The sequence below is a fragment of the Agelaius phoeniceus genome, chromosome 6 (genome assembly GCF_051311805.1).
Source record: "Agelaius phoeniceus isolate bAgePho1 chromosome 6, bAgePho1.hap1, whole genome shotgun sequence".
Classification (NCBI taxonomy): Eukaryota; Metazoa; Chordata; class Aves; order Passeriformes; family Icteridae; genus Agelaius; species Agelaius phoeniceus.
The window spans coordinates 37,326,525-37,349,666 of NC_135270.1; the positions used below are offsets into that span (position 1 = coordinate 37,326,525).

The window sequence follows — 23,142 nt, forward strand, 5'->3', positions numbered from 1 at the left end:
ATTTTGCCTTTGTGTATTAGTAAGGAGAACTTAAAGAGAATTTGTGGTTTAGATGATGTTTTTAACATAGCTGTATCAACCTGGTGATTAGTTTAATTAGAAGGTGTGATGCTAGCCCAGTTTCTTCTGATTTGTTGACCTTTACCTAACTTTTGTGCTTAGTTTTATTGCAAAAAACGTAGGAATAGACACCCTTTTATTCTGTATTTCTTTTCCTGTTGTCATTATTTAGCAGCTGAACTACAGGCAATTCTGTACTGTAGAACTTGGGGAAAAAACCCCATGGTGTGTTTCTGAAGAAAAGTTTCTGCAAATTATGTATTGTTCAAGGGTAGAGAGAGCAACAGACCAATGATCAATCTTAAAACTGCGTAATAGAAGTTTGCTTTCCAAACTGTCATCTTTTAGAAAGCAGACTGTGGGAAAATGGGAATCACACTCACAAAAGCTCTTTGTAGTAACAGCTTGAACCTAGAGGAAGAGCCTTTTATATGTGGTAGTGCTGAGACAGTCTTCATCAGAATTACTCCTTGTCAGTCACCCTCAGAGATTATCCCCAGGCTCTTGTGGGTTTTCCAGACTGCCTCACAGCTGGGTTCCATCTTCCCTTCAAGCTGATATGATGTTGATTGGGCTTCCTGAAGAAGGTTGGTGTTGAGTGCCTTCCTGTCTCCTGGAACACCACACAGAGAATGACCTCTTTATTGTTGCTTTCTTGCAGGTGTTTCATTTTGCTGGTTATACAAATGAAGGTGACAGAAAACTTCAGGTTACTGTGTTTGCCTTCACTCTTAACATTATTAAAAGCCAACAGAGAGGAAGAGGAGGAGACCAGTTTCTGTTCTGGTTGTTGAATTGAACAACACTCAGGCATTCTTCCTAGATACTTACTTCTAAAAGTTACTCTTAACCTATATAGGGAGAGACTAGGAGAATTTTCCTTCTCCTTGTGGATGTCTTTGTAGCAAACTGTTCTTATGGTTCACCTCAGTTTCTCTCTGAACTTGGCACAGCAGACTGCTCATAAATACCTTAGAGGGAATTTGAACTCTTGCAGTGGATCTGTTTTTCATGGTGTCACATTGCAAGGCTTTGAGATTGGTTGAGCATCAGAGGACAAGTCAAAGGGGCAGTTGTGTTTGTTCAGAAAGTGTCCAGTTGTGTTAAGCACTCTGGCATATCCTGTTGTGATACTACCAAAGAGAAAGTTTCCGTAGGGGCTAAAAATCTTCTGGATTATGTCTGGGGAATGTCTCCTTTCTTTATCAAATACTTCTGAAAGTACATTAAAAAATTAGATTAAAATGCCATGTTTCATTATGCTGTTCCTAGATTATCTGTTTGCTTACACTGTGAAACTATTTACTTGTTCCTAATGTTTGTGTGTGTCTAAGCAGCATTCTGTAAGTAATTTTTCAAGGAATTATTTTATAATATTATCACGTTACCATATTAATTTCATTGTTTTATGTTAAAATACATGGTTTTTATTTTAAATGCATGTTTTATCTTAACACATAAGTACATGTGACTAGGTATATAAATCTTCACGCAGGAACACAATTTCTCACCTTTACTTTGTTCAGCTGTCTGCCTGTATTAAATCATTAACATACACACAAAGTAGTTAGGAGAGGAGGATGGATCTGGCAGGAATAGAACTTAAGCTGCCTGCAGTGTAGCTCTTACTGTTTTTCTGATACTGGTGTTCAGTTTGGCTGGCTGCTGCCAAGTCTGCACCTGCATAACTCTTGATTGTAACTCTGCATGTATTCCTCTTAATAGGAACAAATAAATAATATCTTCTGTTATTTACCAAACAACCAAACATGAAGATTACTTCAAAGTCATAAGTAGCAACCCCTCTTCTGTTCTAATGCTTTATCCTTTCTGCCTCATGCACAGAGGATGCTCAGGCTTCATTCCTCAGCAGAAATGTCATCTATATCTCTGTGTTCTACCTTGGGTTTAACTTGCTATTTAGAACCCCTACTCAAAATGCATATATGGTATTTTGATTGTGGATTGTCACATAAACAGAATGATTGATTAAAGTAATTTACATAGAAGCATTCCTGGGGTTTCTGAGCAAGGGAAAATACACAGAAGCACATGGCACTTAATTACTTTGCTTAACAATAAATGTCAAGTTAAACCTTTTTAAAAAAAGATGGATGCTGTGCTTAAGGAAAACGCAATTACATTTCTATGCTTTGAAATGTTTTACACACTGTATACATTAGAGGGGCAAAGACATTAACACCTCTGTACATGCAAAGGTGCTGACAGATTTCAGATGCTACAAGGCAGGCTTTTGTAGCCCAGTCTGCCTATTGCTTGCAAAGGGAACTCATCTACTGTAATGTGCTGTTAATCTGAGCTCATTTTCCTGTGTGAAACGGCATTTGCATACACACACACTTCTTGGAACTCATGGAGAACATAAGGACAGTGGTCCCGAATTGGTAAATTGTTGCATATAAACAGGATTTGCATTCAAAGTAGTGTTTTATAGCACAGCCCGATTATTTGTTCCATTTTAATAATGTTGAATTAATGGCAAAAGTAGATTTCAAAAAGCCACTCCTGATTTTATGTTCCAGTTCTGAATTTAATTAAAAATGTCTTTCCCCTCTTTCTTTCTACTATGCTGCAATTTGGTAACATACCCGTAATTTCTTCTTCTGTTAAATAAAGTGTACACTTCTATAACAAATTGTCCAAATTATATTCAATAATGTGTTTAATAAAAAGATTTTCATACTGTATTCCTGTGGGAGGGTAATGGAGGAGCAACTGAATGACATCCAATCCTTGCAGAATAGAAGCAAATAAGAGAAAGTCCATAGTGAGAAATGGGGTTACGTGCAGCATTCCCGAGCCCAAGTCTGAGCAAATCTGTATGTCTAGACACTACTGCTCACTACCAGGCAAATAGACTAGATCAGTTCTTTCCAGAAATTTTGGCTATATAATTTTGGTGCAGTTCTCCCTTCTTGCCCTGAATTACAAATGAAAAACAGGAAAATGAAACTTTGAGGATAATTACTTGAATGCCTTCAAAATAAAAAACATGGTTAGTTTTGATTAGAAATGGTTTTCCAATCTAGTTTGCCACCTGATTTTCACCAGTTCAGCGCCACCAGCAGTAGCATGGCTCAGAGAGGTTTGTGGAGGGTAGTGCTCTTATATATTTAGTATTTAGGGACCTTGGCATCTTTGCTGTGGCTTTTTCTAAACTTGTGAACTTGACAGGCACAAAATCCTGTCTGCCACCTACTCTGCTCAGTAGCAAGATGTCCTCTCCACTTCTGCTGGAATGGTGTAGCTTCTCCGTTTTTCTGTGATCAAGTTTGTAAGCAATAAAACAGACTACACTTAATTTGATAGGCAGCTCATTTCTTTTTCTTTTCAATCCATGAATTTGAAGAAAATATGTGAAATAAGATGTTTACGCTGCCATAAATTAAATAAAGCGTTATAATTTAATTACACTATGTGTTAGCAGGGTATTTTTCCTGTTGCCTAGCAATGAGATTTACCATGAGATTCACCATGTGCTTAAGACTCCTTTATTAACTTCAGTTTTCAAATGTTTGTAACTTTATTAAAAAATCATTATTTGTAGGACAATCCAGAAGGTGCACGCTGGCTGTTTTGGGGTCACTTACTAAGAAAGTTTGAGGTGGAAAGCTCTGGTGCCCTCTGATTTCTGATTTACAATACGGGGTAGATTTTGAAAGTATGTTACTGAGCAAAACGTTGTGTATCCCCACAAATCTGAATGTCTAGGAAAGGCTTTGAGCTGCTGGTGTTTGCTGTCACCTCCACTAATGTTGCACAATTGTAATGCTTGGTACATTGGGCAATCACATGGAACTTGATGAAGGAGACTAGTGCTTGAAGAGGTTGGAGGAGGAGCAAAACATTTGGGAAGGCTGAAAAGAAAAGCTCGAGGTCGGGCCCAGAAAGTCACTTTTTTTCACAGGAGGAGCCAGCTTAAATTTAGGGCCTGCAAGTATATGCAAAACCAGACAGCTTTTATTTAGCTTGAGGAGAATGCATTTTCCTTTCCAGTTACCTCTGATAAGTGTGGGATTTGGATTGTTTTGTACGACTCCATGAGGCAGTGCTGTACCTAAAAGGACTTGAATGTGAGCTCTTGGAAAAAATGGCTGAAAACTACTAAATATCCAAGCTTTTTTCCAAGAATATACCCAAGAACCCAGTGTTTTTGGCAGACAAAGTGATTAGACACTGTGTTAGAATAATAGTGGTGCTATGCCACTCATAGATTTGTTTCCAGACTGCATCTTGCTGCAAGGCAGAAAGCAAAAAACCAGTTTATTAATTCTATTTTGTAGAAGCATTTAAGGAAAGAGAATATGATTACTGGAATTGTATTATTTATTTTATATATACATATATATGGACTTAACAAAAGATGCCAGAATCAAGCTTCATGAAGATGGTGGGAGGAGGAGGTATTTTGAATTAATCCATTATCCTTTTAAAAAACTAAAACTGCTTATGCCTACCTAGCATTTCAAAATGGTTCTGATTATTATGAAGGATCCAGATTTTGCATATTGAGATTTTTTGCATGTTACTTACAGGAGATCTGTGTGTTTAGTTGCAAATCTTCAAGGAATGTGATTTTGTTCATTTTGTAAACTACTACATCTATATAATTTCAAATTGTCACCTTTATAATGGTTGATTTTTAATTAAGAAACATAGAAATTTGAAATTCATACCTGCATGTGAGCAAAGTAGTTTTTACTGGACAAGGAGGCATTAATTGCCACTGGCATTTATCTGGTGAATAACTAAGCAAGATTAGTTAAGAACACCAGAGTTGAAACCAGACTTTTTTTTCAGATAAAATGGCTTCTCTGCCCATAATTGTTTCAGTATGTATATTTTTGCACATAGATGTAGTTTTTCTTTAGAGATATATCATCTCAATATGATTATGAATGGTAATTGATTTTAGTCTGCTAGATGTATGCAATTTTTTGACAAAATGTGGATATTATAAATGACATAGATCAGTATCAAATGTGAAAAAATGCAGCATTTGCTGTGGTTAACAGAAATGGCATTTCCTGTTTAGCTAGACTGGCTTAGGCATGGTTTAGTGTTCCTGCAGCCTTTGAATAAAAACGAGAAAAGGGAGGTGTGCCTGAGAGTCCCTAATTTAGACACCTAAAGTTAGAATTTTCAGCTAAGCTTTTCCATTCCTGTTCTCTCATAAATGCTCTGAAATCTTCCTTCTTCTGCCTTGAAAAATTCCATTTCTCACTGGAGTGTTTAGTGGGTTAGTGATCTGGATTTCATGTAGGATGTGCTTCCCTAGAAGATCATCATCCATACAAGAACTGAATGAAAACGAATGAGTATTGCCCTGACAGGGTCTAGTATTCCATGCAATAACTAGGGGACTGGCAAAGTGTTGATTATTTTTTGTTGTTAAAATGACACTTGAGGAAATGTGTAAAAAACAATGCTCTGGTTTGGCATTTTCCTGTTTTAAAGCAGCTCATGCAGTTGTATCTTGCATATGTTTTATGAATCAGGAACATACCATATAATTCCATTATATCTGTTGGGAAATGTTTAGATCAAGTATAGAGAATTACATTATATGTACTACTATCTATATACTGTATTTATACTGTATGCTCCATTATATAGAGTAGGCTTAGGATAATTTCTCTTCTCATTACGAGAACAATTATCTTGGTGCACTATGCTCTAGGGAGATTTTTTTGGCTTTCCTGGAAAATCTGTCCTTGTAAAAAAATGTAAGTAATCTCAGCATTCTCATAACAAGAGTCTAAAATCTTTAATGGTTGCTCTCATTTGATGTCTAACAACCATTAAACTTCTTAAATTTTGGAATGTTAAGAATGTTGTCACTCTGTATAATTATAGCTGGTGATTTTAATTTAACAAATCTGGGACATTCTGTTTCTTTATTTTTCTTTTTCCCAACATCTCTTTTGCCTAGGGAAAAAATACAGTACTGATAACTCTAACTTCATAACAACAAAACAGAAAAAAAGGCTAAATATGTATGTAGTAAATAAACTGTAGTTTCAACAAGTGATTAGAAGGAAGGAAGGTAGTCTTAAATGAATGGAAATAACTCCTAAATGATATTTGTTGCACAAATCCCTTGTTTTTAGCCTGAGTTTTACCTAACATTTGCTTCTAATCCATGATTAAAGAGCTTAAAGTAAACATCTTAAGTTATTGCTAATATTTTGGGGGAAATACTTAAATAATAATTATGCCAATGAAGTGAATGATAAAGTTGCACTCATAGTTTTGAGGCATCAGCAAAGATGGTCTCAGGAAAATAAGGTCTTTATCCTGTGCTGAAGGTGTGACTAAGAGGGCATCTCAGTATTATTCTTTTAGAGGTCCTTGGTTCACTTGTTTACATTACAAGAAACAAGGACTGCAATAAAGCACAAAGTGCCCTAAACAAAAATGTGTAAATCTCCACATATGTTTATATTGTTGTCTTCTAGGTTGACTGGGGTCAACTGGACTATTTAGTGATTGACATGCCACCTGGGACTGGAGATGTACAACTGTCAGTATCTCAGAATATTCCAATTGCAGGTATGTATATTGCTTGATTGCTTCAGAGATTTGTAATTCATTAGGTTCGGTAGCTTTAAAAAAATCTTATTTTAAAGCTCCAGTCAAAAATTACTTTTATTTTTCTTTCCAGCATGCTGAGAAGTTGTTTTATCAGTTGTGTGGTGTTGGAAACATTATCAGTGATTTTTAATATGTTATCATTACAGTTGTGTTGCTTTATTTTAAGCTAAGTTTTGAAAAGATGGAGAAGTCAGCTGTAACTCTTGAAGGAAAGACAGTCTTGCCAAAACCTGCTGAGTTTTGTAGTAGAAAATTTCCTTCTTTGTACCTACTACATAATAAAGAGAATAAAATAAAAGAGTGATTCATACCCATTTTCTTAGATACAGTACCTAGTAGGTTGCATGTGTCAATAGCAAAGCAGGAAGGCCTTTGACTCCCAGGGTTTTAAGCAATGAGGTGAAACATGACTGTGGCGCAGAGGTTTTTGCTAAGGTAGAATTTAATTGAATAATGTACGTAAGGGCAGTAAAATTATGCAGTTAAAGAGTTGTGGCTTTATTAGGGGCTTTTTAAAATACAGTGGCTATTGATAATTTCTGTTACTACATATATTATACATACTCCTGATTTAACATAGAAACGGTCATTAGACTCTTGATTTTTCAAGGGACTGTTGTGCCCTTTCCCCACAGAACTCTGCACTGCTTTCAGGAATGTGAGTGGTTATGGTGGTGCACTGGGTCCTCTGGGATAGAGAAGTGATGGAAATGACTTTAATCCTGTATGTCTTGTAAATTTTGCTGATGTCTGATTTTTGTTTGAGTTCTGAAATGGCTTCACTTTGTTCCTACAGTTGTTCAGTTCAGCTTACTTTTTTCATCAATCCTAACTTCATAAAATTAGGAGTGATAGCATCACTTTACATTTTTATTTCCCATTTGTTGGTTTTGTTGACTGTGCTGGAGTTGACTCTTGCAGTTTAAAAAAAACAATGCAGTCTGCTTTTGATGAAGACAAACACAGCAGACAAAGAGTGATAAGAGATGTAATTCCCTGTGTTCTTACTGGCTTGATGAATTTGTGATTTAGGAAGAGTTTTCTCTCTTGTTTATTGTGGCTATTTTTCACCCTCACTGGAAGGATGTGATTTTGTGTATTACAGCTTGAATAACTTCTTCTTTATTCTTCTTTCTTGTTTTGCTCATTACTTGCTTTCTGTCCCTTCTTTCAAAGAATCCATCACTTTGTTTAGCATGCTTTTATTTTCTTCAGCTTGGTTCCTTTCAAAGGTGTGGAAGAGGCTGTTACAGATCTTTATGATCATATCTTTGGAGCAGTGTACAGAATTGTGATGCTTTTTACAATTCATATTTTCTAAGCCCTCTGTCTTTCACTTTGGTACAGAAAGTATTTGGTGGTGTGCAACTCCGTTTCCTTTCTGGTTTTCTTATTCTTTATCCTTTGAAGATGCCTTGAACAGTCATGGTGTTAGTGGAATAATTTCTCTGTTTTTCCTCAGAGACAACATATGTATCTTAGTTTAGTAAATTTAAAGTGCATTATCTAATTTGCATGAAAGTTGTTCTTTGATTTGCATTCATGCATATGTGAGATACTGTATTTGCATTATGATTCTTTCATTATTAATCTGTGGCTTCCTCAGGATAGACAGCGTAGAATATTTTAATTTTGCCTCTAAATAAATTTACAAAACTCGCACACATATATTATTGCCAGCCACTTATAGAATTTTCTGTGAGTGAGAGAAAGAGCCCTGGTGAAGATGTTTTGTTTGTGGCAGGTTTGCCCAGATGGGGCATGAAAAGCTGTAGCTTTGCAACATCTGAGCATAAGAGAGACACTGCTAGGATATGTGAAATGATACTGGATTTTAATTTTACAGGACTGGTTTCTTTTCCTGCATCACAGGTCCCATAGCTTTCTTGAGTCAGAAGGAGACTAGAGGAATACTTAACAGGTGTAAGAACAATACAAGATATGTCTTATAATTCCAGTAGTCAGTCTTATAATTCCAGTCTCTTAAAGAGACTGTCAGCCTCAGGCAACCTTCACTGAGGCAGCAGTTTTGTGTGGGTGCTTTTCCTTTAAAAGAAGGTGGAAAAGGAAGCTACTGTGACTTTTGGTTTTATTAGTCTTAGTCACCTTACAAGGAAACACATCTTATTTAGTGTATTATTCTTTAATCATCTGTAATTTTGCTCATGTTGCAGTCATTCTTCAACAAACTCATAATGAGGAATGTTATAATAGCTTGAAAATGTGGTACCCACTTCTGCATAAACACCACTGCTTTCTTCAGATGCAAATTTGCTTTCCAAATAGAAATCCAGGGTCAGTCTGGAGAAAATGCCTTTGTTCTTGTCCATTGTTATTTAATCTGTATTGAGTTCTGCTTCCTTATTTCTTTATTTTTTTGTTCCATCTTTTGCATGAACAAAACTTCCAGAAATGGGTTCTTTAGCATGTATTGAGCATGCATGCTTGGCAAAATTAGAAACATCCTTACATGTTTTCCAGCTTTTTGAACATTTTAAAAATGGAGGGTTTAGCTGATGTTATCAGGTTTGCTATCAAGATATAGTGTGAACTAATGATATGATAAAAGATAAGGCTTGTGATTCCTTTGCATTACCTAGTTGCTAAATTGAGAAATCTAACTCAGTGGATTTGTTTGATCATTTAGCTAAAGGAGGTATAAATGTAATAAATATTATTGGAGATGGATAATTAGCCTCTATAAAGACTGGGAGACCAGTTTATTATTCTCTCCCTTCAGAGTGGGAGGGCTGTGTGGGAAGCAGCAGGAGCATCTCTGTTCCAGAGGCAGTCTCAGAGCCCTGCACAAGCACTTGTGCCTCGTGGAGAAGCTGCGTTGTGGGGGCTGACCATTAAATTAGGCTGTCTGCTGCCCTCTCCTTGTTAACGTTTCAGTGAAGTCAGTGTTAGTGAAGTGTGACAGCTTGACAGCTCTAGAGACTGATCCTGTCTCAGCTGGCAGAACCAGCTCCAGGTCAATGCTGGAATTGTTCCATTTGCTAAAGGTTTGTCATATCACCCATTTCTTTGGCTATTGAGGTGCCATAGCAGGGAAAACCATTAGAAGTGTACATCTGCCCAGTGGGAAGCTGACTGAGACTAACAAATAATTTCACATCTTGCTGAGCAATCTTTTAATAATGACAGTAATGAGTCTTCAACTGACTGTTTGTAAAAGAGACAGAAAGGTAGAAGGCTTTAGGTTTTATTTCAGTGCTCTTAATTTTCCCACCTTCTGAAAGTAACTTTTTTCCCTGTACAAAGCATATGTTATAATCATTGTGATAATAACCCCTGAAAAGGTTGTTAATAGGAATAGAAAGACAATTAGTCAAGATAAGCAAAGGGAAAGCAATGTAAATACTATTTTGTTTCTCAAGTTCTATAAAAGCAGAAGCATTGTCATTGCTAGTCATACAGGAAATTGCTTCTGTCACCTCTCATATTTAAAATCAACATAACACAGAGTTTGTACCATTTTTTAATTGCCTTATCCTAAAAATGGTGTAATTTTCCTGAATGTTTGCTTCTTTCAGCAATATGTATGTCTTAATTATCTCCTGAATGCCTTTTTCAGGTGGGGCTGAAATATTTATTAAAGGAATTTTTATTACTTCAGATATGAATTTTCAAAGAATTCTAATTAATAGGATTTATTTTGGCAGCAGTGATTTAATAGATTGTTTTAAATAAAACCAAAAAGCATATTTTTGTCTCTACTGGTTAAACATTAAAAATCCTATTTGTATTCAATTTACATTGAATAGAAGAAAGTAAAGGGATGCCACCAACTTGAAGACATTTGGCATTTTTAAATTCTTTGTCATGTGACACACCATACTTGCAAATCAAATTATTTACTCATATTTGTGGCAGTGTCACACAGACCAGGGTGTAGTCTTGTGCACAACTACTTTATAGCAGTGTGTGGGACTGAACAGAACCAGATCTTGGCTCAATATATAATAACATACAAGAACAGGGAGTTGCAGGTGATGAGTAGACTGTCTCTTCAGAAATGAACATTAAAAAAGTAAATGGAGAACTTAAAATCAGCTTTAAAAAAATACTGTTGATGTTTTATAAAGCTGTGCATGATTTGGCATGGAAAAGAATTGTGACTTGTATAAGGGTGACTTTTGAAGTTATGTGAAATTGAAAGCTGAGTAGGTGTGGTGCTGTTCTCTTGTCTTTTCTAAAGAGAAAAGATCAAAAAAAGCCCAGTGCTGCTGTACAAATTGTGTGTAGCATACAGTTTAAGAAGTGTATCTGCATTCTGTCATTGCTCTTTGGGTAAGTGTTTGTTTACCCCTTGTTGCACGTCTCTTACTTTGGTGCACACCACAGATGCAAGGCATCTGATCTTTCCTTTTGCTTTAACAGTAATATACAACGTTTTCCTCCATTTCTGAGCTTGCTTTCTTCTTCTGTGGTGAAGGTACATAATTAGTTTCTGCAGTAAATTTTGGAAGCTGTTTTATGGGAGCCTCTTGGGTAATAGAAAATTTTACTTGATCTAATTCTGAATGGCAAATATTTTTAATATCAGATTTTGATGTAGATTTACTCTTCATGGCATGCTGTATTTTGATGTTTTAGATTGCTGTAGGAAAAGAAAGGCAGGTGGGTTTAGGATAGATTGAAAAACAGAAAAAACCCTGAGTTGCACCAGTGGGGATTTTCAAACAGTTCTTTGTATTTATCCAAATATAATTTGCATGTTGAAATAGTCTGCTTCTGTTGTCAAAATAAATGTAATTGACAAATGCAAATTATTGTCAGGGTTATCTTAGCTTTGGACACTCCTGGTGCTTCATTATGAACTGTCAGACTCAGTAGACTCTGTAAACTTAATTTAGAGGCCAAAATATAGTATGAGTTTACGCATTAATACCTCACAATCTTTCAATATAAATTTAAATTTCATTCTTGGCTCATGGAGTTTGATTTAACACACATTGCCTGTTGAAGTTGAATTGATAGTGTAATCAGTGCAAGTTCTTTAAATTTTATTGTTTCTGAAGAATAGTTTCCAGGTATTCAGGAAAAAATTGTGAAGAATAGAGGCTTTGCAAACTGAGCTTTCTGAGGTCTGGCAACAGTGGCTAAGTGTATGCTAAGTACTAGATCAACTGCAATTGCTTTGTTAGTTTTTAGACCAATTATTCTGAATAGGAGGAGTAAACTAGCCTAGTGTTCAGCTGACAATTGCTAAAGGTGAGAGAAATCTATATGAATAATGGCACTATATTTTCTCCTCTAGCTATTTCTTCTGAAAAAAATAAATGTTCAAATCTGCTTCTTACCATTCCCACCTCCAGGGGAAAAAAAGTAAACAACAGAATGGTTTGGGGAGCTGATTTTGAAGTAATCTCACTGTGGTCTTTTTCTGCAGTAGAATCACTCTTTGACCCAGTTCTCCTCTTTGGATTGGGACCTCTCATTTAAAGGAAAAATCATATTCATTTGTCAGAAAGACTATTTGGACTTTGCTCTTGCTTAGTACAATTCTCATAATAATCTAGACATGATTAGCAAATGCTCTTGAAAGCAGGAGGTGGAATGGAGTTGAGCAGAAAAATGCTAATTGAGATAGCCAAGAAAGAGTGCAAAGTGGCAGTGTCTGTGAGGAATTAGCTTTTTGTTTTAGGCCTGTACTTTGCAGATAGTGCTTGTTCTCAGATGTTATTATGAATATTTTCAATGTTTTCACTACGTAAAACTTCATTGTAAATTGCGTTAGTGTGACATGTTTGCCATGACGAAAACCAAACATTTAACCACAGTGAGAGTTGTCCTTCCACACCTTTCCCCGTGTGATCTGGTGTGAAATGGATGATAGAATACTTACTGATCAGTATAGATGAGGGCAGTTTAGCTTTAGGATGACAGCTTTATGCAGCTGACAGTTCCACTAACCAGGAGGAAGAATATTGGTGTAAGATTTCTGTGGTCTTTTCATGTGGGCAAGTTGGTAGTGTCCTGATCTTTTATTACCTGCTTAGTTCTTGGGCAAAAGAGGATGTGTGGAAACATCCCCTGTCTGAGCAGCTGTTCAATGACTGCTCCAAGAAGAAGGTTGCAAGCAGGCTGGAGGTGTGATGCAGCCAGGATCTAGCCTTTGGGACAGTTCTGAGCTATATTACGAGGTTGAAGTGAGGATCCTGTAATGCAAAATCACACTTGTGGCTTTTTTAAGTTGCTGTTCGTAATAAGATGCAACACGCAAAAGCTGAAGGAACTTCTTTATAAGGTTTATCCTAGAAGATGAATCATTTTCTAATGTTAGTTTATCTCTAATTGTTGCCAGTTGAAATTACTGCAAAGACAGAAGTCTTTGTTCTTGCAAGATTTTTTCTGCATCTTCAAGTGCAAAGATGTATCTGTAATTGCAGTTAAATTTAACAGAAGGTCAGAAGGGCTCTGAAGAGATCCACGCTCGAGAAGAGTCAGGTTAACCAGGCTGTTTATGACTGGAAGACATTATCTAAAAGTTTGAATGTAATGCAGTGGAAAAGGTAGCAAAAGCTGCAAGAAGTGCATGAGTGGTGTGATCAGATCAGGCCATCTACAGCTTTACTGAGGCCTGAATGTGGTTCCTTGCTAAGAGTGTTCAGTGGCTGTCAGTCAGCAGATACGATTATTCTGTGTCTTTATCCTCCAGAACTCTGCCAGTCTCTCTGGTCAGTTATACTTCACAGCTTTTGAGGTGGCACTGTTTGCTAAGAGGCTGACATAAGACATGGTCTAATAGTTGTGTGTGGTGGGATCCTTATCTTGGATGAGAGACACGTAGCTTCATTCTGAAATCTATCTGTGAAGACACTGGAGGGGAAAAAGAATATATTAGGAGCATCCTTTTCATCCTAAGGGAGACCTTCTACACTGCAGCTGATGAGATGCTTTTTAGAGCTCTGTGTTTTTTGCTTGGGTACAAATTGACTATAGCTAAGGTTTGGTGACATTTCACCTTATGCTTTGTATAGGTGATATTTTCTATACCCAGAAATGATAGACTGTTTAAATGCTTGTAATTTGCTGAGCACCAGTCCACCAGAAGGCTACCAATGTGCTGTGTAGGCACATCTTTCTTTTACTGAGAATTAAGGATCTGGGGTTGAAACAGAAAGGGAGACACCAGTGTTACAGGGTACTGTTAGTTCTGTCTCTAATGTGTCCAAAGGATTAAAAATACAGTTAACATAATTTTTACTAACACAATCTCCTCTGGGGTGCTGAGTCCAGTTCTGGATCCCTCAGTACAAAAGAGTCATGGAGCTCCTGTAGGTAGACCAGCAAAGGGCAAAGACTAGGAGATGGTAGCATATCACTTCTAAAGGTCCAGGCTATCCAGGGGCTGTTTAGCCTGGAGAAAATTAAGAGAACTGAGAAAACTATATCCATGTATATTGATATCTGATGGGAGAGTGTCAAGGATCTGGGCTCTTCTTGCTGGTACTGAGCAGTAGGAAGAGAGACAGTGGGCAGAAACTGATGTGCAGGAAATTCCACCTGAACATAAGTAGGAATTTCTTTAATGTGCAGGTGATTAAACCCTGGAACAGGCTGCCCAGAGAGCTTGTGGAGCCTCCATCACAGGAAGTAGTCAAAAGTCATCTGGACAGAATCCTTAGTGACATCATCTAAAGGACCCTGCTTGAGCAGGGAGATTGGACTGGGTGATCTGCAGTGGTGCCTTCCAGCCTGACCCGTTCACTAATTCTTTGTGATTTGGTGAACGTGCATCAGCTTTTTGTCAAAGGAAATACATAGAAATGTAAAAAAAAATGGAACATATGAGTAAGTAGGTAAGTCAGTTAAACATAAATGTACTCTACTTAGATATCCTTAGTATACTCAAGGCACAGAAATTATTTTTCTGCACACAACTGCAAACACAGAATTTTTAGTATGTTCCAGTGTGCGATGTGATCAGTATTAAGGTTTCTGCAGCTTCTCTGTTCGATTTGTCAGCCTCAGTTTGTCTCATCCAGACACTTCTGTAAACATTGCACGTATTGCTTCAAGAGACATACTGTGTGCATGAATTCCAGCGTATTTTGTTACTTTATTGATCAAAATAACTCTTTACTGCTTGATATTCCCGTTAACTGTGTAGAGTCAAGATAGCAAGGAAAGTGTAGGCTGCGTCCTTTCTTGCTTATCATTTGAATAATTTTCTGAATTAAACGTATGCAAACTTATTCAGGGAGGGGAGCACTGTGAAAAGTCTCATTTGCCATATTTGGTTGCTAGTAAAGGAAATAACGCTGCAAATAATTTGAATTCTTGAACTTCAGGTTGGATTTGTTGGACTAGCAGATGTACCAAAGGGAGAAGATACTTGTTTTATAGGGTGTTGGTGTAAGTCAGTACAAGCTGGCTGTGAATAAATTTTGCCTGTAACTAGCTCAGAGTAAAAAGGAAAATAGGAGGGAAACAACTATTACACCCTCAACAGCAGCTTCTTGATCATGTTGGCTTTCTTTCTATGGAAGAAGCCATGGAAATTGTCCACAAGCATAATTTTAATTCATGTATTTCAGGAGCCAGAGGTTTTTTGTACAGACAGTTGGTGCTTGTGGCAGCCCAAACTGTGCCATTGGGTTGTTTTGACATTTTTGATTTTTTTCCCTTTGGATGAGAATTTGTTAGTAAAATATATCTCTCTGTTAAGCTGCTTGTGGTTCTAGTGGGTGTTTTTGTTGTGCACAGTCTGTCCTTCATGCCATGACAATTATTAGATTCTTAGCACAATTAGTAATGAACCAGAAAATGTAGACTTCAGTCTTCTTGACTGCATATTAGGTTCTGTGAAGATTCATGGAATGCTGAGCCAGCATCTTCAGAGAAGAGTGTGAATAAAAGTGTGTATACACACAAGACACATATTTCTAATTTTGCTTGGAAAGAAAGCAGTAATGAGCATTTTTTTCAAGTACTGAAAGATTTTTTTTTTTTATAAATATGCAAAAATCTCAAGGACACTGAGTCTCAATTATTTATTTGTGGCCTGTGCTTTTAGGGAAAGGTGCATTCATTTTTTGGAATTGACCCTACATTTCAGTGCTGCTTATAAAGTAACCCTGTGTTTGGTGAAATGAGGAGCTAAGGTGCTTTCAGTCTAACTGAAAAGCTTGCACATTATTCTTTGTGATGCCATTGGACACAAGCTGGTTTGGGAATATCAGCAAATTATTTGGATGCCAGAGTTTGAGCAAATAGGGAAATTGCATTTGCTTGGTGCATTACATGTGCCATTCAGTTTTTGGACTTGTGTATAATACTGTGTAAGACAGAGATTGGCAGCTTTTCAGGAGTGAGGTGCCAGATTGTATTTTTCTTTCACAAATTAGAGGTTAAGAATGCTGGCTGAAAATATTCAAACACGCTGTCAGGTGGTGTTTGGAAGCGGCTGGCTTTCAGCAGGCAGGATCCCTCCTGGCAGCAGGAGGATGCTGTAGGGGCAGGGCTCCTGTCCCAGTGCTGCCAGAACCATGAGTGCTCTCACAGTGCCAGGGCTTCTGGTGCTCTGGTCCCTGCCTTTGATGCCAGGATTGCATGCCTCTGAAATCTACCCACCTCTTCCTTTGCCTTGCACACAGGGGATTGGGAGCTGCTGGCCCTGTAGGATCTTGAGTTCTCCCAAGCATCTTGAATTCTCTGTTGTAATTGCTGTTAGTGTGAAGTTTGACATAAATTTCTTGTGCATGGTTGGCATAATGTGACTCTACAGAAATCTTCTTGTATTAGAGACTTTTGACACTAGATGGTCAATGTGAAACCAAAGCTAATCAATTGACCAGTAATGCTCCCTTGTACATTACATTTTTATAAAATAGGGACAAGCGTGAACAGTTTTTTGTTGCAAATTTTGAGGAAATAACATTTGAAACCCCATAGCAATTGGAAAAAGATGCTCTTTGTGAAGTCATGTAGAATATTCTGATGTGTGTGGTGGTTTTTCATGCTGTATTAATCAAAAAGTAATAACAGGGTGGGATAGTAACCTGTGGGCTTACTTTACTTTAGAATGTTACTTAGACAAGGAGCTCTGGCTGTTTTGTGTGCTTAATAACTCTCAGGAGTACTAATTATCAGGTAACCTGGAGCCACGTTTGAACAGTGAGCAACACTCTATTCAAACCTAGTGCAAGTGTGCATCAGTTGGCCTCTTCTTTTGTGGTATTACTGACACAAATGCACTGGTGTCTAGTGTGACATGGTTCAAGAAAGTGTGGGAGGTCTGGAAAACAACAGTCTGATTACAAGCACCTGCCTCCTGGTTTTAGAACAAGGCTTATTGTTAAATTAAAAACTTATAATTATGGCATGGGATTGTTACTGTGTAGATATTCCCAGAGTACCACCTCTGCAATCTGTCAGCATGTGGATGGTTGTATGATACTAGATAATTTTTCTCATTTAGAAAGTATAAATGGTTTCTACATAGAAAAAGTTATGATGGAAGTATCTAAAATACTTTTATCACTTCATATCCTATCTCAGTTATTTTGATCATTGTATAATAAAAAAACCTGGCATAATTTTCTTCCTTAAAAGCATATAACTGTGTGACTACTGTGAATTTATTAGCATGTACTAAATATTTAAAATATTTAGCAGAATAATTAATAAAATCCATTTTAATGGGATTTCATGTTTTCTTTTCCCAGGAGCTGTGATTGTCTCCACTCCACAAGACGTGGCTTTATTGGATGCACACAAAGGAGCTGAAATGTTCAGAAAAGTCCATGTACCTGTGAGTCTCTACATGAAAAATACCAGTAGATTTTTCTTTTTCCAATATGTAAAAAAAAATTCCATATGCAGCAGTAGGTGAACATTCAGAAATCACTTGAATTTAATAAATTCTTGTTAAAGGCTTCGATTCCATCTTATATCTGTGTCAGGAACTTGGTTATACAGAAAGGAGAGAATTTTCTTAGGCTGAAGCCATAATAATAAATGATTTGTTTTAAATCTGTTTGTTTAATTGTATGGAGTAGATCAGGTTGCTGAACAGAATATCTTAGGAAGTAATGCATGCCTTTCAGTCATGCTATGTGTCCTCATTACGTGTCCTCTTCAGCACTGTCTCTGTTGGGGCTTCAGATTTCATGAAATGTAGAGAAATCATTTATTGATTTTTTTAAAGAAGCAAACTCAAATTTTGGTGGAGATATGCTTCTATCTAGTTACTTCACCATTTGAAGGGCTCTGTAAGTATTGTGACAAGTAGAAGGCTGTCCCATCATTGTTTTCCATGAGGTTTATAGTTTATATCTTAGCATACTTGTTTGAGAAATGAGAAATCTAAGAATATCCACAATTAGGAGAAAATATTAAGCAGGCTAACATCCTTGACTTGATATTTTCTCTGGGTGCTACAAGTTGCTAAGTAACTGAATGTAGTACTCTAGAATATATTTATGTAGAGATTAATTTTTAAATGGGCAGTTGATGAAAGAATATGATATGAAATGCTTCCTTATCATAAGCTGTAAGGAAAAAAAGAGGTTTTCTTGTTTACCTGTGTGAAGGTCACTTCTATTCTTTCTTAAGAAAGGAAGTTTTTTTCATAGCTAGTGTTTTCATAATTAAAAAAAGTTGAAGTGAATGCTTTCCCTTTTTTAATTTACAGGATGGCTTAACAAAAGAAACACTTTGATGAATTCCTTATTACTATTATTTAAGCATATTTGCATCAAAATGAAAGCATTGTAACATTTATAATTTGCTGCCAGAAGGAAAACAAGAGAAATAACATACAGAACATTTTGTTTTGATTTTGTTTGGGTTTCCTGAAATGATGTAAAATGTTGGGTTTTTTTTTCAATTTAAATTGTGTTCAAGTTAGTGCTTCACTGAATTTTCCTTTTGTTTTAATGAGAAGTTACCAAGATTTCTTTCTAAAACTGTTTGGTTCAATGTCCTTTGAAGAGAATGGCATCCAAGAAAATCGTGTGTTCTAGGATGGGCTTGGCTAATACTGATTTGACTAGTGGAAGATAAGATATTAAGTATGATCTGTTTTGGTTCATTGGAATTATCAGATGTTGTCAAATCAAGTGAGAAGTCACAATAAAGCTGTTACACCACATGTTGTGTTTGAATGCACTTGAACCAGTTATCAGGCCTTGCCTTTTTCATTACCCTGCTTCATTTTATTCTCCCTGCTTCATTTTATTCTGCCCTGTATGTACACGTATAAAAATATGTATAAAAATTGCTTGAGTTTTAGGCAGCTTTTGCCTATGTACTACATTTCTAAATGTCAACTAAATATGAGGATCTAAAGAAAGTCAAGTGACATAATTTTTCATGGACAACTTCAGACCTGAGGTGTATGTCAAAGAGCTGGAATCTGAAGGTCTGTGCTAAAATTACATATCCTGATTGCATAATTAACTGATCTTCAATCTTTCATCTTTCAGAAAGCGCTTGCAAAGAGCTGATTTTTCAAAGAAGCAGAGAGGCTATGGGTGGCTGAACTCTGAGTATGCTTTCCTGTATTTAATGAACTGTGGTCTCTCCCATGTACATACAGGCCTATATACATATTCTGCCTTCCCCTCACACCCACCATTATTAGTTATGGAAGGCTCAGATGACATGTGTAGTATTACCACGGTAAAGTCACAGTTTTTAATGTTGTTTATTGAAATTGAAGTAGAATGACTGAAGGAACTAATGAAAAGCCGACCAGGAGAGTCAGCATTAAAACCAGGTTTATGGGGCAAAATTAATATTTTCCATCTTAGGACATAGTTGCTAAAAGAGGAGTGACATCTCTTGTGCAGTGGAGCACACCTACACTTAGAGTGAAGGAGGAATTTGCAAAGTGTTGCTGACTCCTATCACAAGTTTCAAGATTCTTGTCTGTTATGTGAGTTTGGCCAGCGTTTTCTTGTGTTCCTAAGGGTGACTCAAAGTGAATAATTTTGAGGATTTAGGAGAAAAACTGCCTATTTCCGCTTGCTGAGGCTGAGTTCAGTTCATTATTGTTTATCTTATCAATCATATCCCTGAAAGAAAAGACAGGGTTTTAGTTAAATCTACAATTTTTCTGGAACTTTCCTTGAATTTGAAGGTTGTGCTGTGGATTTTGCAGGTTTCAAAAAAACTGCTTAGATAAACTCAGCTATGTTTTTCCTTCTGAGGTACTAAAATGGCTTATTTGGCTATGTTCTTACTGGTGTTTCTGAAGCATCCAGAGTAACCAGCCACGATTATGGCTTCATGTTGGGAGCAGATATTAGAGAGAGAAATTGCTCTTTACAAGATGAAAGGTAGGAAGACAGAAGTATTGTGCATGTTCACTTGAAGCACTTCAATGCAAAGTGGCTGACTGACACAGGAAGTTGATGGCAGAGGAACTGTCACCCTGGTCACTTCAGTCCCCATCAGTCAGACCTAGCACCAGCTGTCTGTCCTTAAATACAGTGAATGACTGCAGTGGGTTTCTCAGGAATTGTCTCCTAATGTAAATACAGAGAACTTTCATTTCATCACTGTATTTTCTTTAACTTAGAAGGTTGTATATTTGGATTTAAGCATGATTTATTGTGTAACCAAAAGGTTTGCTGAGCACAAGAAGTATGTAAACATTCAGCAACTGTGTGCAGATAACTCCTAATGAAAGGGTTCTTCATTTCCTGTTATTTCTTGCCAGATGCTTCTTTGCCATTTAAAATAACGATTAGACTAAATGGAATGCAGCTCCATGCTGCTGCCATAGGTTAGCTCCTGTATTGTGGTGGATAAAAGTTTTCATGTCATTGCTGAGCCAAATTTGCCAAGCTCAACTAGAATAGAATTCACCCACACTTATGAAATAGTTTGTGTAGACAGTAACAGCTGCTTTGAAGCTATTACAAGTCTATTATTTGAGCAGGAAAATGAGGGTTATTACTGACTTCATTAACAGACCTATTCCTTTGTAGATTTAAAAGCTCTGAAGGTCATAAGGAGCTCCCTTCTGTAAATATATGTGCAGAAAAATGCATGGTAAAAAAACACTTCAGCAGTAAATTGTGTATTTTGAAATATTCCATATTATACTTAGTATTTTTAAGTGGCATCTTCATATTCCAGATGGATGAATTATATATTATTAAATATGCACCGTTTATTGGCTGACAAACAGGACCAACACAGAAAAATTAAAATTATTGTGTAATAATGAAATGTCATTTCCTTTTAGTAAGGTTTGTTTAAATGGAAATAAAAAAGGACAGTTTTTAAGGCCTCTAAAACTGGTCTAGCATCAGTCCTGGCTGAAGGACTTCTTAGTTACTAGGTTATTAAAAAATGAACAAAACAGCTTTAATAATGCTTAACTATTCACAAAACAATAGTAGACTACGTAAAATTTTCTTTGATGATAAATTTGCTGAATCATAAATGTTGTATGAGTACTTTGAAGAGAACAGAAAGTTCAAACCCCAAGATACCTGAAAATGAATTAAAGTGTAAATTTCAAATTACTTCTTTTTTCCGATTTTCTTTTTCTCTTTCAAAAATGGCCTCCATGTATCCTGGTGAAAATAATATTTTTCTTTTGTCAAAAATATGTCTTTCAGTGTTCTTCAGTTTACCAACAGAGTAAAAACTCCATGACTTGATCTAAGGGGAGAGCAGGATGAATGTCTGCTTAGAGGTCATCCATAGAAGGCTGTGGCTGTACAGCTCTCTTTTTACTGTCCTGCATCTTATACCCTTGGATATGCAGTATTTAATGTCTCTACTAATGTAAGAACTGGATGATAAAATGACCTGTAATAATGTGCCAGTAAATACAATCTTGTTCCACTTGCTTCTCTGACAGTCCCTGGGAGAGAGTAGAAAAGGGGCAAAGTCAGTTTGAGGTGTTAAATTGGAAGTAGGTAATTTTTGTTTCAAGCATATTATTTCTTAAAACGTTCCTTGCTTTAAACCATCTGAGAGTTTTACATAAGTAAAGGAAGATGTATAAGAGGTGGTATAGAAAAGGTGTTATAGGCAAAACAGGTGACCACCTTTTGATAAATTTCAGTTTATAGCTAAGGAAACTTATTATGATATTGTAAGTAACATTTTTATTTTAAGTTCAGTGCCAGGAGTTGTACATTCACTTTTAATTAAATATATTTGTTGGTCGCACTGAACACTGTGTTTCCTCCTAGATATGCTTCATTAGCATGGTGGATATATTTCTTCTCTAATAACTCTCTAATAAGAGACCACCTTGTTCAAGCACAAAACTAGAAGGTTCAGGAAAATGTAGAAGTACAAAATGCTACAAAGTAAATAGCAACATAAATTGTGTATTCTAAAACTCAGCTATAGTGTTTGTGACATATCTAGGTACTATACAAATCTGAAAGTGAAATGTTGTAACATTGCATCTCTTAAAGCAGATGTTCTGTTCCTTAGCAGGTGGATAAAAACTTCCACCCTGTGGCATTTGAACACTGTTTTCATCACTTCTGAAACTTTTGATCTGACTCAATGTAGAGTTTTGTTTACTATGTGAATAGAATGAGATTATTAGTATTATTTCACATTGTGAAGGAAGATTTTTTTGTGTGAATGACTTGGCAAATTTTCATTTGACGTATTTTATAAGGATGACGTTAAAAACCTGGCATCAATGGAAGGGTACCCAGGATGTGTGTATTAGATTTTTATGCTATGGTTTTTGCCACTTACTTTCACATAATTATTTCTATTGTTTGATCTTTAAAATGCGTTTCTGCTCTGCAGAAGAATAACAAATCTGGTCTTTTTGAAAACATTTCCCTACCGGATAACTTCTAAAAATGCCTTAAAAGCACGTCTGATTGTGTAATTTCTTGTAATGGTATGTTTTTATTTTCTCTTTCCTGAAACTGCAAAGGACAAAACTGTAAAACGCAGCATGAAAATTCTTCCAGTATTCAGAGTTTGAAAATGAAATACTAGCAGGGAGAGTTCTTGGCAAGTTAGGTTTGTGCAAGAAGTACTTTTTGTTACAAATAAGGCTGGTAGTCTTCAAGAGGTATAAATGTGAAGAAATTGAAATAATGCCAGATGATGGGGCCACTGAGATGACTAATAAGAGCTGATAATGATATTAATGGGTCTGATTCCTGTTTTAAATAACCACTCTGTGTTGGTTCTTAGTGGATAATCTATATTATCAAAGATTAACATGGAAATACTGGTGCTTCGTTTGAGCAATCTTTCCTTTCCTTTCCTTTGACAGGTTTTAGGACTAGTTCAAAATATGAGTGTTTTCCAGTGTCCCAAATGTAAGCATGAGACACATATTTTTGGAACTGATGGCGTAAAAGATCTGGCAAAAACTCTTGGATTGGATATTTTGGGTAAGAATATGGAAATGGTTTTATTTTTGAAGAAAAATCTAATGGTGTGCATGAAGTGCTAACTGAATGATGAAACTGCATAATCCTAGATGACTTTGGATTCAGACTGTTTTCAGAT

At 36.4% G+C, this 23,142-nt stretch overlaps 1 protein-coding gene across 4 annotated transcripts in view; it reads left to right on the plus strand.

The window, feature by feature from the left end:
* NUBPL (NUBP iron-sulfur cluster assembly factor, mitochondrial) overlaps positions 1-23,142 on the plus strand; it is a 78,474-nt gene that overhangs the window by 40,361 nt on the left and 14,971 nt on the right. For all 4 annotated transcript variants that reach the window (XM_077180429.1, XM_077180430.1, XM_077180431.1 and 1 more), the window contains 3 exons: positions 6,540-6,633; positions 17,352-17,437; positions 22,904-23,024. In XM_077180429.1, coding sequence (XP_077036544.1) covers positions 6,540-6,633; positions 17,352-17,437; positions 22,904-23,024 — 301 coding nt within the window. The remainder of the gene's footprint in view (positions 1-6,539; positions 6,634-17,351; positions 17,438-22,903; positions 23,025-23,142) is intronic.